This window comes from Alosa pseudoharengus, unplaced genomic scaffold (genome assembly GCF_046254945.1).
Source record: "Alosa pseudoharengus isolate Yale_2024_CS ecotype anadromous, Long Island Sound unplaced genomic scaffold, YU_APseudo_1.1 YU_APseudo_1.1_scf_21, whole genome shotgun sequence".
NCBI classification, from domain to species: domain Eukaryota; kingdom Metazoa; phylum Chordata; class Actinopteri; order Clupeiformes; family Clupeidae; genus Alosa; species Alosa pseudoharengus.
In genome coordinates, this window is record NW_027468674.1 from 32,735,839 (window position 1) to 32,750,934 (window position 15,096).

The 15,096-nt window shown below is 45.5% G+C and overlaps 1 protein-coding gene across 2 annotated transcripts in view; it reads right to left on the reverse strand.

Annotated features, from left to right (window-relative positions):
- Window positions 1-6,207: 6,207 nt before the first annotated feature.
- The window catches only part of dock1 (dedicator of cytokinesis 1), a 220,843-nt gene continuing 211,954 nt past the window's right edge, over window positions 6,208-15,096 (reverse strand). For both annotated transcript variants that reach the window (XM_076298676.1, XM_076298674.1), the window contains exons 48-52: window positions 14,192-14,337; window positions 11,629-11,833; window positions 9,750-9,921; window positions 8,648-8,799; window positions 6,208-7,154 (exon numbers count right to left, since the gene is read on the reverse strand). In XM_076298676.1, the coding sequence (XP_076154791.1) occupies window positions 7,059-7,154; window positions 8,648-8,799; window positions 9,750-9,921; window positions 11,629-11,833; window positions 14,192-14,337 (771 nt within the window). In that variant the 3' untranslated portion in view covers window positions 6,208-7,058. The remainder of the gene's footprint in view (window positions 7,155-8,647; window positions 8,800-9,749; window positions 9,922-11,628; window positions 11,834-14,191; window positions 14,338-15,096) is intronic.

The following is a 15,096-nucleotide window of genomic DNA, read 5'->3' on the forward strand; positions in this document are numbered from 1 at the left end:
AACTGCAATCCACACAATTGCAGAGATGAAAGTCTTGGCACTCATATTATTTGCAGTGTTGTGCTGTCAGCACCATAAGCAGGAGAGAACAGAGAGAAGATGCTCTGTTGATATCAGAGACGCGTTCCTTAAAACAAGTCAGAAAGTCACTGCAGAACACTTGAATAATTGATGGCTGCTTTCTCTCTCCGTTTGCAAGCTTTATCTAAAGCTCAACAAAGCACTTCAGTAAAGAAAATGGAAATCCCCAAGGGATCAGCGGCTTTGAGTTAATTGTACCAAAGAGATTAAGCATGTGCTCCCAGGAGAAAACACGTACGTACTGTATATTCATCAAACATGCCGCAAAGACGACCAAACCCTAAAATGACAGACATCTATCATACACCTATATACATTCAATTTCATTTTAAAAAAATCGAACAGATTTCCATAGGTTACGCCCTTAAGCCATAACCTGCCAACTAAGCCATGAATCATCTGCCAGCGGAATGTCAGAGAAATCGCATCGGGGCTTATTTAGAGCTGAAAAAAACAACAAAAAAACCCATCTTGTTGAACATCCTGAGTGTCTCATAAAAGGTAAACAAAAGCCTCCAAAGGTGCATGATTTCACAGCCTTCCTTGATTTTCTGACACACACCTCTTCAGCACTGTCACTAAAACTCTGTCTGACGAACACGCCTCGGAAAACCTCACCCAACATGTGTAACTGGCACTTAAGCCAATCAATCAAAAAAGAATCAAACAATCAATCAATAACTCAGTCCATTGATCATCTTATGATTATAAAATACTGTATATGGGCATATTCTAAGTGATCAGGCTCTAATGCATGCTTTATTTGGAATGTGTTCAAGTGAAAAACATAGCAAGAACTGGAATCTAGAACGTGGATATAGTGCACAGAAGTGTGTGATTACATGAAGGAACTCTCTGGTCATGTCCTGAGGGCATTAATCACATCCATTTACAGTGTACTCAGCCTTTGATTCTGTCCCCCCTTTCAAACAACTAGAACCAAAGCTCAATGACATGGTGCTTCTGATGATCCCATTTCTCACTTTCTCTCCAGATCACTCACACACATACACACACACACACACACACACACACACACTCTCTCTCTCTCTCTCTGAACATGTTGGAATTGGCTGGGGGTGTTAATCTGTAATAAAGGCTGTCTAGGATGGACGGCTTTCTCTACACCATGTGACATGATGAGGAATCTGCTCCTGCCTGCAGAAGCTGGGTGTAAGGAGAATGATTCCTCTGTGAGGCAGCCGCTTCTAGTTCTCCTGTGAACACAACCTATCCAAGTTAAGACAGAATAGCAGTTAGGTTAGAAGTTAGGTTTCAATACTGAACCGCTCCATAACAATAATGGCAATCATTTCTTTACTTAATATGAATGACTGTCCACACTGCATACTATAACAAGAATTGACATGAAGATTGATATCATTAGGGATCACTTTCAAAGCGATTTTAAGATAAAAAAAAGCTGACAGCCAATCAGAATCAATCGAATTTCACATCAACACTATATTTATAAACATGAGGAGAGACATTCCTTATCATTGCCTTGAAATGCCTTAATTGATTGTTTTCAGTTTTTTTTTTTATTATTGTGCTGTCAATATCTTTTATAACAGACAATATAGCTAAATCTAAACGTCTAGCTTCTCTAGCGACAGCCTTCAACAGCCTTCAACGAACAAAATCATTCGAAGCGCCTGAGGAGCCATGAGTAACTAGGCACCGTTGCTCATCTGTCCATCATCGCATAAAGCCCGCCCAGACAATTTAATTGGTGTACACAGTTTTCAAACGGGCATAGAAGTCCAGAACGAAATTCCCGACCTGAAATTTTGTGGCCGTGGTCAATTTGGGCTAGCCTCTAAAGCCCTTTAAGAGAAATATTTGTAATTTACTCATTTGTACTGAATGCATTCTTATTCGTCCTGCTATGAGTCATGAATGAGACCTGGCGACCAGTTATTACAGTGTGAAAGCATTATAATATGACACCAAATCAAACTGATCTGATTGCAGTCTAGACATGGCCCACAACATGATGATGGCTCCAGGAAAAACAGTGCCTTTTCTCTTTTCTCTTTTCCCTGTGCTTTCAATTGATCTCGCCTAAAGTATTCTTAAATAATTGGCAGCTTGAAATTGCTGGGGGAGTGATGTGTGCAATCATTGCCAGAGCTGGAATCAATTTAGCTCCTGACCAGGGCTGGCTGAGTATATCAGTGTAACATTACAGTCACAATCGCAGTTTGATTCTCAGAAATGAGTGAGCATCAGCAATGAGAATCTGCTGAGGATCTTTATCAGTGTTATGAGCAGAGCAGACCCATAGGAGGAGGGCCGTTTTCTACCTCAGTGTCAACAGAGAGCCTTTTTCTGGGTCCCCCATCAGACTAACCATTTTGTGTGCTTGATGTGCAGCCATTACACACCGAACACGTACACTCTCCATCACATATGGCACAATGTCTTTTTCAATTGAATTATGCCTTGTGATTAATAACCGTGGCAAAGCTACATGCACATTAGAGAAATCCGTGCGTCATCCACTATACACGCATGTTCGTAACAGGGATATGGCAGGAGAGTGTGCGTGCGTGAACCTTTACAGTGCAGCAGAGAGCATCATTAGTCATGTGCTGTTTGTGAAATAAAGCAGATGTGAGGCAAATGTGTCATCATCAAAGAAATGGCCACATATTGCAAGGAGAACTGCTTCCAGGCAGTGGTCTACACACACACACACACACAAACCAAGAAATATATGATGATGTGAAAATAAAATGGCCTACCATGCCCGAGAAGTCATTCTCCCATGGTGTCTAGCTATTTTTCCTGCGCTCCATTGAAAAGGGGCTCCTCACGAATCAGTCATCACGGTGGCCAGGGGCGGTCACCATGTCTGCGTTGGGATGTTAACATCAGTCTATTGGGCAACAAAAGACAAATCAAGATGGCAAAAAGCAGACGCTGTCGACTGCCTCACATCTCCACTGTGGCCCGCAGACTTTATTTCAGTCAACCTTTGCCATGGCAAAATCCTCTTCTGGAGAAGGGCCCCAATAAAGGCCAGATTTACTGGGCTGGCAGTATTTACCCATAGCCAAAGGCGAGCCGCCGAGCTTCCAAACTCCATTAGCTCTCGCTGGACTCTCTGCCATTAGTATCGGAAGACAAACAAGCTTGTGTCAACATGGCAGGCCCGTAGTGTGGAGGCCTGCGGAACACAGGGAATAAGACGGCTGTTAGCTGATCCCCTTCAACTGTAAATAAGCTGGAAATGACTTGGTGTCAACACACAATGGAGCTGATGAATTACTTAGCATCAAGTGAAATGTTAGGATATTGTGTCATGCTACCTGCTGGAATGAGTGCATTTAAAGGAATTTAATCATTTCCATACAGAAGGCCCCAGCCTAGAACGCTACTCTATTTGGTAATAAGGCTGCAGAAGGCAAAAGGGATTTGTCACAACAATTGTTTTTTCTTATAACATACAAACAATACTTATTATTTAATTTACTTAATATTTATTATTACTAAATAATACAAAAATGATCCCTTAGAAATACTCAGCTTTAAACTAGTGCCTGTAGTGGACAGATAAAGTGGCACTGTCTCATAGTAAAGACAGGAGGGGAAGGCAAGGGAGGGTAGAGAGATGAGATGATGGGGGGGGGGGGGGTCAAACAATTCAGAAATTGCATAGCAACAGCCTAAGTCTAAGAGCATCTAAATGGCAATCCCTGGGGTGAGGGCAGAATCTAGTGGGCCTGCTGCTACAACTCCCTGCTCAGGCACATGCTGAAGTGAGGAGCAAGAAGAGAGCTTGCTAGTGAAAACCTGCACAGAGAGAGAGGAATACAAACCTGCATGGCCACCAGTCTCATGCCTAAACATAAGAGAACATTTAGCACATGATTACATATTAGAACATTAGCAAAGACAATGTGCTGTAACCAGCAGAACGGACAATCAAATACAGTGAGGCTTGGTTGGAGAAATGAGGAAGGGGTTGCATCTGTAAACATCACCAGTGTCAAGATGAAAGGGGAGAGAAGACACCACATACCTCATACCTGAGTGCCACCTTAACAGCATGTCATCACCTGGTCCCTCGTCAACTTTGGTCTGCTCAACAGCTTTATTTACTTTGAAGATGGGGTGTCACGCTTCAACCAAAGTGTCCTAGATAGGACATGGGAGTTGTGATCATGAACTGCAGTCATTTCATAGCTCCGTTTCATTGTTATTGTGTATTCTACTGAGACACCAAGATAGCGAGCAGAATGGAGTTTATTAAACTGGTGAATTAAATGTGACGCTGCCACCAAACTGATAACAGTGTTTTAATATGGCACAGTTGAATTAACTTAAAGAAAATACACAAACTTCTTAAATATTCAACCTGGCACACATGGTGCACTTCACACCTTTACCAACCTGGAGGAAAGCAGTTTTTTTATAGCTTAGTCCTTATTTCCAAATGCCTTCAAAAGAGCCATGTCAAGAAAGCCGCAGACATCACATCAAAGTAAACAGGCTTAGAGTTACCGTCACCTCTAGCTCTTGTTACTAAATGTTAAATTACATTTTGCAGATATTCTCAGAATTTCATGCTTAATGGACAAACACTCAAGTGTGAGTACAACCATTATAGCAAATGAAAGATTATTTTTTCCTTTTCTATCTTTCTATCTATCTATCTATGTCTATCTATCTATCTATCTATCATACCATTTCTGAAGGGAACATTGCTGACTGAGTACTGCATTGATTGACTCAGTTTCATATTTCACAGATTCACTAGCTGCAGGCTACACTGATTGTGTTAGTATCCTACACCTTCCTATCAGAGAGGGAGGAAATGCTCCAGATCTGGCAGGGCTGAGACATGCTCGTAACGGAGAACAGAGCCGTAACGTATCCATTTCCTCCTTTCTTTTAGCATTTCAAAAAGGCCTTCTCAGAGCTAAATTTGTGCTATAATTCCCTCACACTATGGGAATGAGCGATCCCATCCAGGTCTTTGTGCTGTGCTCAGTGCCGCCGTTTTTTTCCGGACTCTTCCATCCCACTGGGGGCCACGCGGTAATTGCTCATTTCTCTCCCATTAATATCTGTGCTTTTGTGGAGTCCACTGTCCCCTGACTCCTCTTGCTCTGCCAAGGAATTTAATGAGGTCCAGCTATCCTCTGCCTGCTAAGAGACAACCCTGTGAGAATGACAAATACAGACACATGGGCTAACAAATACACTCTCTCACACACATACACCTGCAAACACACACACACACACACACACACACACACACAAACAGTGGTGTCTGCATTTTGTGGTGAGAGTGTTAACGTTAAGTCCACTGTTGTAGTATGGACACACCAGAATGGTAGACCGAATGTTCGATAAACAACATAACAGCAGAAGTATCTAAACTTGCTTGTTTTTTTCTTCTATTTTCAGCTGATCGGCTTGTTGAAGCCTTGCTATCAGAGGCCAACTGATTCAAATGAGCCCCATTCCTGGCTCTCCAGCCACTTAGTCCTTCCAGTGCTCTCCAGACTGCCAGTGAATTCTCCGGGTTGGTCAGTTATAAAGAACTTTGTTGGTGTTGCATCGTGAAGACACAGCTGTGCGCAGTTTTCACGCGGGTCATCTTTGCCCTTGGGCATTTTCAGCCGGTTGGAAATTGGACTAATTTTATTTTAAATTTTTAATTATTTTATTTATTAATTTGTTTGTTGTATGATTTGTTTGTTGTATGACTTGTATGTCTTGGTGTCACGGGTACGCTGGCGACTACGGCGCTCCGTCCGGCATCTTTTGTGTTTGTTAGTCTTTGTCAATGACAATGTCTTATATGTGGAGCGCTTTGGGTTGCACTCTGTGCATGTTAAATGCGCTATACAAATAAATCTGACTTGACTTGACTTAATGAAGGGCCTGACTAATTCCTATACAGTACGATGGGGGAGAGGATGGCAGTCAGAGGAGCCCTGCAGACACCCATGTTTCCTCTCCCTCCAAGCCTGAGCCACATCCGCAGACCTGGGAGCCAGATAAGGCCCAGTATGTCTGAGTACCCGACATGTAAGAGCTACATCTGCATTGATTTACTCGACTCTGACAAGTCACAGAGACATGGAATCACACCACCAATTTAAAAATACATACATTTAGAGAGTTTATTTCAAAGTCAGTAGTGAATTTTGGAACATTTTTGATGTTACTGGAATCTATGGTTACAGCAATGTATGACAAAATTCTATACAATGATAGTATGGTGGAGAGTTAGTTGTTTACACTCTCTCAAACAAAAAAAAAAAAAAAAAAGAATCCATCACAAGGTCATTTACATACGGTCCTTTACAGTCCCTGTCATTGGAAAACCTACAAGCCCTTTTTTGGAGTAAAATGCCAGTTAATGTCATGTTAATAAAAGTCATCATGAATTCACTTTTCAAAGAAAGAAAAGAACAATAAAAAATAAAATCATATATATATATTTATATATACAAAAAAACTCTGTACAGTGTGATACACTGAGAACAGTGTGGCTATATGGAGAAAACTACCCTTATAAAAACGCTGCAAAATAAAGCAATCAAACCTCAGTTTCCTGAAAGTGGTCCGTGTTGGCCATTGGTTGCTTGGTCAGAATGTACTCATCAGAAAAAAAGAGAAAGCATTTCATAAAACACTGTTGTGGAGGTTACCTGGAGAAGTACAGGAGGAAGTCTGTCCACTGCTGACAGCTCACTCCAGGGCTTGATTAATCATTTGCACAGCTTCCCTAGTGGAGTGCACAGACTCCTAGCAGAGAGCAGCGATCGCAGATGCAGACCTTCACGAGGTATTCAGCTTTGCCAAAACTGGGGGAAGGGGGGGGGTTCTACATTTAAAACACTAATACACAATTTCAATTCAGTCTTTGGGGGAGGGGGGGAGGGGGGGTTTCAATGTTTGTTCAGTTCAGATCAGTTCTAATCGCTTTGTTCCTCCTGGCAGGTTAATGTTGCCTCTTATTGTACGATTCCAGAATCGATGGAGGCCTGCTTCCTTGTCGTCTTCGGTGGCGGGGGAGGAGGAGTCTTGCTCGGCAGGGGGGGTGGCAGATGCTGAGAACACAAAGTGAGAGAAGAAGAGGAAGAGGAAGAAGAACAAGAAGAAGAACAAGAGGAAGAAGAAGGAAATAAAAAAAAAATCAATAACTGACAAATAATGTACCCAACCCAGATGCTAACCCCTTTAATGCACACACTCCAAACAGATGGGTTCCACTGGGATTCTCAAACACAGCCGCTCCATCTCTCCCTGATGCGTTTACCGTATACTTCCAGACTCTGCACTCATAGATTCTCTGTAATCCCCCTTCATGGCTCAGGTTTGTAAGCTGATACCTCGGCGCTTTAATGATGACTATCAAGGACAGGTAGGAGAGCTTTCCGGAAGGTAGCGTGCGGCGCGTCGGAGTCTGTCTCCGTCACTGCCATTCTCTTCTTATCAGAGAACTTTGCTGTGGTGCGGCGTTGAAGTTTGATAAGGTGGCAGGGGTGTGGGTGCGGAAGTGTTCACCTTCAACTTGCTCTCATGCCCCCCTGCTGCTTTCGCATGCCTCAGGGGAGGAGAGACTGCGCTCTTTCTCTCTCAAACTTCTGATGACACACCTCAATGCTCACAGCTCAATGTCATTGATTAACACATGATCAATGGCTCAGGCGGTGCGCATGAAACACTAATACACACCATCTAGGCTCTGTGTGTGTGTGTGTGTGTGTGTATACGCACAGTCCTGGTGAGAGGGTGCTGCTGTCACTCTATTGTGAGAGCATCTGCTCCCAGTAAATCACTGTCACCTCGCTGTGCCAGTTATCTGCACAGGACTCCATTTTACTAGCTGTCTGTGACACGCACTAGTGGATAAACAAGATTAGTGAAGGGCCGATCACAGAGGAGGGACTGGAGAGAGGGAGAGAGAGAGGAGAGAGAGAGAAAGAGAGAGAGTGAAAGAGAGAGAGAGAGATAGGAGAGAGAGAGAAAGAGAGAGAGAAAGAGAGAGAGAGAGAGAGATAGAGAGAGAGGGGGAGAGAGAGAGAAAGAGAGAATGGGGGATGGGGAATGAAGGTGGCAAAGTGGACAGGTGAGTAGAGGAGAGGAGTGGAGCGGAGAGGAGAGCAGGAGTGATGGAGAGATGGAGGAGAGAGCCCCTATGAGGACAGCACCAGACGAGGGGGGAGAGGGGGGGCTGGGGATGGATGGGGAGGTGGAGTAATCGTGTCATCCATCAGCCCGTGCCGCTGAGCGCATGCTGTAAAGCGCACATCAATAACGGCCTGGGGAGCCATGTTGGACCCACACGCACGCTGAGAGCAGTGTGCCATACAAAGTCTCATGAACACACACTCGCATAATGCACACACATTCCCACACACCCCAGCACACACACAATCTCACACAAACTCATCTGCATGCATACAAACCACACCCATTTACAAGTATACACATAAAATCACACAAGTACTCACACAAACACACATATAAACACACATCTAAACTCTTTCATGCAATGGCTGATGGGGGAAATGTGTCTGTGTGAGACTGGAGTCCATACCCTCAGATGTGGTGGGGGAGGGGGAGGTGTGGTGGGGCTGGCCAGCTCTGGGTTGTCCATCAGGTTCCCGTAGTCGGCCATGCTGCCCTTCATCGGCAGCGGGGGCGGGACTTCCCCTTTCTCTGCGCAGCCTGTCCCGTTCAGCTCCAGATCTGTCAATCAACGGCACAAAGACAGAGGGTTAGAAATTGCAATCACCTCAAATCCTGTTTGTCAGTCCTGATGTAATGTCTCCTCCATCAAGCTAGCAGACCCCAACCCCAACACCCCGCCCCCTCAACTTCAAACGGGCCGCGCTCAGAGTGCACGTCACCGTGGGAACAGTCTGGGTGTTGTCTGATCCTCTCTGCAGCCTGTTTGGACCGCAGGCTAACTCAGGAGACGCAGCAGCTGATGACACCGCTGTGTAACGGCTACAACCTTCAAGGGTTGGAGGGTGGGAGGGGGGGGGGGAGGGGGGGTCTGCGACAGGGAGGTCGTGGGTTGATGAAATAAGAGGCTGCCTGTCATGGAATGATGCAAAGATGGAGGGATAAATCAACAAAATAGAGAGAGAAGGTGCAGGACGAGAGGAGCTCTTGTTTCACTGACTGAACGCTGCAAAAATTAACTACAAGGAGTGAATTTCTTCCACCCAACACACATCAAATAGAGCTGATGTTCAAGCTTGGTTAGGGGTCTGAAGCTGAGTATGTTAACCAGAGATGCTTACAGGAGACAGAGAACAGGTCTGGGCAATGTGTAATATTTAATGTTTAATTCAATATATGACAAGCTCGGCTGGACAGATTCAGGTCAGAGAGTCGCTGCGTAGAATCTGTCATTGTGCACCTTGTCCAGGAACAACATTGACAGCCATTTTCATTAGAGCGCTGCTGCTGTTCACAAATGGGCTGAAATTACCACTCCGAGATGGAAGCAATACGTTGCCATCTGTGATTCTCCTTTTCAAAGACAGGTCATTAACTTGTCATGCAGCGGGTGTCTTAGAAAATGTTAGCCAATTCTGGGCTAGGCGCAGGGCGCTACGGTGGGGTCACGGCTGAGCTAATCAATGTCTCCGTCGATGCGGTCAACGAGCGGCGCTGATGGGGGTACTCACTGGAGCCTGAGAGGAGGCTGAAGGACAGCTTGGCCCTGGGGGTGATGGGAGGAGGGGCCCCTGCTGCCGCGGCTGAGGATGTCGGGGGACCAGGGGACACAGAGAGGCGACGGTCGGGGCCCAACAGGTTGATCACCTGGCTCTTGGGCCTCTGGGGCCTTAGTGGACTGATCTGAGAGGAGAACAGAGAGAGAGAGAGAGAGAGAGAGAGAGAGAGAGAGAGAGAGAGAGAGAGAGAGAGAGAGAGAGAGAGAGAGAGAGAGAGAAAGAGAGAGAGAGAGAGAGAGAGAGAGAGAGAGAGAGAGAGAGTGAGAGAGATGAGGAGGAAGAGAGGGGGAGGGTTAGTGTGCATGTGAACACATTAGCACAGGGACAGAAGCAGGGAGTGGGGGGCATGTGTATATGTGAGTGTGTTGCTGATTGGAAGCATTAGAATCAAAATGCCAAACTTGGATAATGTGATTTAGACAGACAATTCTAAGTGGGGGCACACTTTAAAAATCATAGGAGAAGATGGCATTTCAGGTAGTTCAAAATTATAGTTGTGGCATTTTAGTTTGCTGCCCCCCTACCCCCCACACAGTTCCATAAACTGATGGCTACTAGGTGGTCAACTATACTGGCTAACTAACCAGCTACCCTCAGTAGTTCATATCTGGCTACAAACTGTGCACCAAAGGCGTCGTCAAGGAAATGTTGGTGCTGTTGCAAGTTCTTCTAGATTTATTTTCTCATTCTTGTGAGGAAATATTTCAATTATTATTGCAATCATAATTCTATGTCTTAAAATTGCAATTATAATTCTAGCTCAAAATTTGTGATTCAGACATTTGAATGTGTGAAGTACATATCAGTACAAGATAGCATTTCATGGTGTTAAAAACCTATTAAAACCTAACTCTGTTATTTTGAGTGGAAAAGAGCTTTTTGAAATGGGTTCATTAGTAGAAATAAGTGAAGGAACAACGGTGATCAGCAGTCACTCAAGGAACATGACCCAGCAGTTGTGCCAAGAGTCATCATCCAAATGGGCTATTTTTGAGAACTAATACATTCCCCATGAGCCACATCACAACACAGCACTGGAGGGCCACTACAGGGGGAAATTGCTTTCCGATCCTCAAGAGGCTAGTTCATCCTCCGCAAACACGTGGGCGATGATCTCTCCACAAATATTAGGCCGCTTTTGAAAATACATAAAAGCCAACCAAAAGCCAAAGATAGGACCGCTCCATTCCCCCGCGCGCTCTCAATGAAAGCACAATTGATTTTCAGACCTGGTCAATTTTGCTGGAGAATGGAGACGGGAGCTGACACAGTAGTGCTGAAATACTAGATGGCATAAAATCCACACTGTCCAGCAGTGCCACTTCACAAGGAGCGCTCGGAAAGGACTGGGCAGCACCTTCATCAGTCATGACACAGAGGCAGGCAAAGCCAGACCAGAACACGTCCGTCCAGGAACGGTTGCTTACAGCCGTCACATAAGAGGCGTCCACTACTCTCTCCAAAGGGCCCGCCTGCCTTTGACCAGAGCTGTGCCCACTAGGGCTCTGGCTTAACCTGCACAGCATGTCTTATTATTCGAGTACAACCATCCAGAGAAAGGAAAGGTTTCTATATGTGGCTAGATCTATCCGTTCAATTAACATACTGTATGTGAGAGTATGCCAGGAATAAGTCATTATATACATGAATATGCATGAGAAGAATACACTTGTGACTGTTTCTGCATTTGCATTTTGATGAATGTGTGAGGCGAAAGTTTGACATACTGTATGTAAAAGAGAGAGAGAGAGAGAGAGAGAGAGAGAGAGAGAGAGAGAGAGAGAGAGAGAGAGAGTGTGTGTGTGTGTGTGTGTGTGTGTGTGCCTCTCACCATCTCTGAGAGTATGACGGTCTCAGAAGGCTGCATGGGGATCTCGGTGGCCTTGAGCTCCTTGTCAAAGATCTCCTGGTGCTTGCTGTTCCTCTTCTCCTTCTTCTTCTCCTTGTCCTTGCGCTCTCTCTCGGGCTCGTCGCGGTCCAGCTTGTCCTGGGATTTGCAGTGCACTTTCTTGGGCAGGAGGGGCTCCAAGGTAAACCTGCGACGGGCCATCAGAGATGTAGAAGAGCTGGTGAGTAGTACGTATGGACACTGAATCATTACAAAGTTATACGTCATCGAGCCTGGCGCCTGAGTGATCTATGGCAGTGTTTCCCAAAGTCTGGGTCGCGACCCACGGGTGGGTCGTAGGAGATTTTATTTGGGTCGCCAGCACAATTTATGTTGTGTTATAGGCCTAACTGATACCATTTGTCATTTGATACCAGGAAAGCTAACAGTTTTCTATTAGGATGTAGATTGTTAACTACAAGTCACAGTCACGGTTTTGTCATAAAAGCCCATGCAACTGGCGCATGAAACTGGGGGACGAACGCATCGCAGAGGGGGTGCCAGAGCATGGAGATCTACCTCTCAAAATTAAACCGTTCTGTGGGGCGCCTGCCATGTACCTCGCAGTTGCAAACTACAAGGGACATGAATCCGCCTATTTGCACGAACATTATCAGATACCAGCTCCTCAACTTTACTGATTAAAATCTAGTGACCGTACTGTCAACTAAAGCAGACATCCATAGACCGGACATAAGGCCATTCAATTTGCATGTAGATAGGTTCGATTGTGGATGCAATCTTTAAAGTTAATAGCAACCTCCTCACATTCTTATTTCTGATTTAAAATGCACAGTGCATTATATTAGGCTACAATTTAAATGGACATTTTAAACACTATTCCTCTCGTTTTCTACCTCGCTAACTCCAAAGTAAAGGTGCATTCTTCCGGCTATTGCGCAAAAGCCTCTTGTTCTGATATAACGACTATACAATATAATATAATACAACAATACAATATAACGACTTGAGTTATTTGTTGTTTACATCGGAATTGACGTCCACAGTGTTATGGACCCATTTGTCTACAGCGCAACGTAGCCTAGCCTACAACATTTTTTTTAGAAATACAGGAACAGCTTACTATGCTGACGAATAACGACTGCGCAACATGCGAGAATTTCCCCAAACTCTCGGATATGCATTAAAACGTATCTTTTCAGTAGTCATTTGTAGTCAGCTTTTTACGCTGATGGTGCTCAAAATGCAACACAACCGTGTTCAAAGCAGGATCTATCTATCTAGATCCTATAGCAATGTATGGTTGGGGAAGGCATAGAAAAGTTGGAGAATCTGTGGCCTAAAACAATATTGGTGGTTGCAGGGTAGATTTGAAGTGAAATGGGTCGCGATGGTCTGTCATTTTTGAAAAGTGGGTCCCCAGAAAAAAAAGTTTGGGAAACACTGATTTATGGAACGCATATCTACTGACATCTGGTAGAGATTGTGTGGCTACAGCCTTTGCTATCCTAGCAGCCAGCATGTTAACTCTGACTGATGAGGCTCTCCTCATTCAACCAAGTGCTAATGAGACTCCTCGGCTCTCAAAGCTCTGTGTGGGTCCCCGAGAGACCCCGTCCCTTTCATTTCGCTTCATACTTGACAAACCTCGTGACTTAAACATTGTCGGACTCGACCCCAAAAACATCAATCCTTCTGAAGGTGACCTCCAAAACAGGGAACACATCGAGAGCATGGTCGCTCAGTAGTCACACTGCCTTTGTGGGGCTCTCCATCTTGCTCATTAGGCCTTTCATGTGTGGCTATGATCCAGCCACTGTGTCGGGGCAAATGGCGGTCCTCTTAATGAGATGGATTAAATAATCAAATAAGAGCCCAGGCGCCGCACTGCCCTTTGCTAACAGACAGTCTTTATGAGCGCATCACTGAAAGCTTGTTTTTTTCCAGGCTAAGTCACTAATGAATCTTTCACAGTAGTTGGGGACCTCTGATTGGGCCTCTCATTGCAGCCAATAGCATCAATTCCCTTCCAGAGGCATAGTAATTGGCAGGATATTGATTGCACCCAACAAGACCTTCAAGAATTTCCTTGATGTAGTCAGGGTGTTCTCTTCCTTGCATTTTTTTTACTGACCATTTGATTCTTGGCATCTTTTCAATGTGGTGTCTGGATAATAACACTGTTTTGATATTTGCAAATGATCTCAATTGCTTGATCAAAGGAGGCTTTTCTCCCTTCTGAAAGGAATGTCCTGCTGTCTGACAACCAGGGATTGCGAGCGAAGGCTGTGCTGTGCTGTTTCACAATAACGGAGGCGACTCTGACAGCCAGTGGAGGAACAAAGAGTCGAGGTGACTTAATCGCTAGAAGTGGGACCGTCGGCATGATTAGCGGATCACTGAAAATGTACAGGTGCTGACCTCACAGGTGAGAATTTCCATATGAGTGGTGTGAAAGCATGCTGGAAGCAAGAGAGGGGGAGTGAGGGAGCGCGAGCGCCCTGCTAGCCCCGCTGATGGATGGGTCGTTGCCGTGGTTACTCACCCATCAGAGCCGGGCCTGGAGGGGGAGTTGTCGGAGGAGATGGAGGTGACCGAGGCGACAGACAGTGGCCGCTGGGAGGAGGGCATGGTGAAGGAGCGCACCATAGAGCGGGGCCTCTGACCGCCACGACGCTCGTCCGCCCCTGGCTGTTCACACACACAGACGTATAGACACACACACACACACACACACACACACACACAAACACACAAACACACACACACACACACACACACACACACACACAGGTCGAGAGTGAGACAATCAACAGTATTTACCCAAAAATATACTATACTTCTAAGAGCACAGAGTTTGAAACAAACTATCGTTCCAAAAACAAACCTTCACAGTCCCTTACGAGTGCAACACGGCACCTCACCTGAATATCAACCAAAGACCTCTCTCCTGCAGTTTCCCCCCATGAGTCTCCTTGGCTAAATGAGGTGTTGAGAGACGTGCCCTAGTCCTGCTGCCTGTGTCCTTGAGCCGTCTTCTGTGAGGGGATCCATCATGCTACCGCTGCTACTGCTGCTAGCACCCCCCCCCCCCCACCCCCTGCCTACCCCTCCCCACCACCACTACAGCTGCTGCACAGAGGGCACCTGGTCCAATCCACATAAGGGAAATACCCCCCACCCCTCTCAACATCAATAAGTACTAGCTGCCACCGCCGCGCCCAGGTTGTAAGCCCACAGCTCCGTTCACAATAGAGAGCTGTGTGCGACGGGCACCGCGGGTTTGTCGGCGACCGGTGAAAGATTGGGTACAGGCAGAAGCAGAGGGAGGCATTGGAGGGGCGATAAATAAGCTCTGGCCACTTTGTAGGAATGGAGTGAAAACAAGGTCGCTTGGCTGCAATTTGCTATTTGTGTGCACAACACCGCTGAGTACACAAAGCCCAAGTG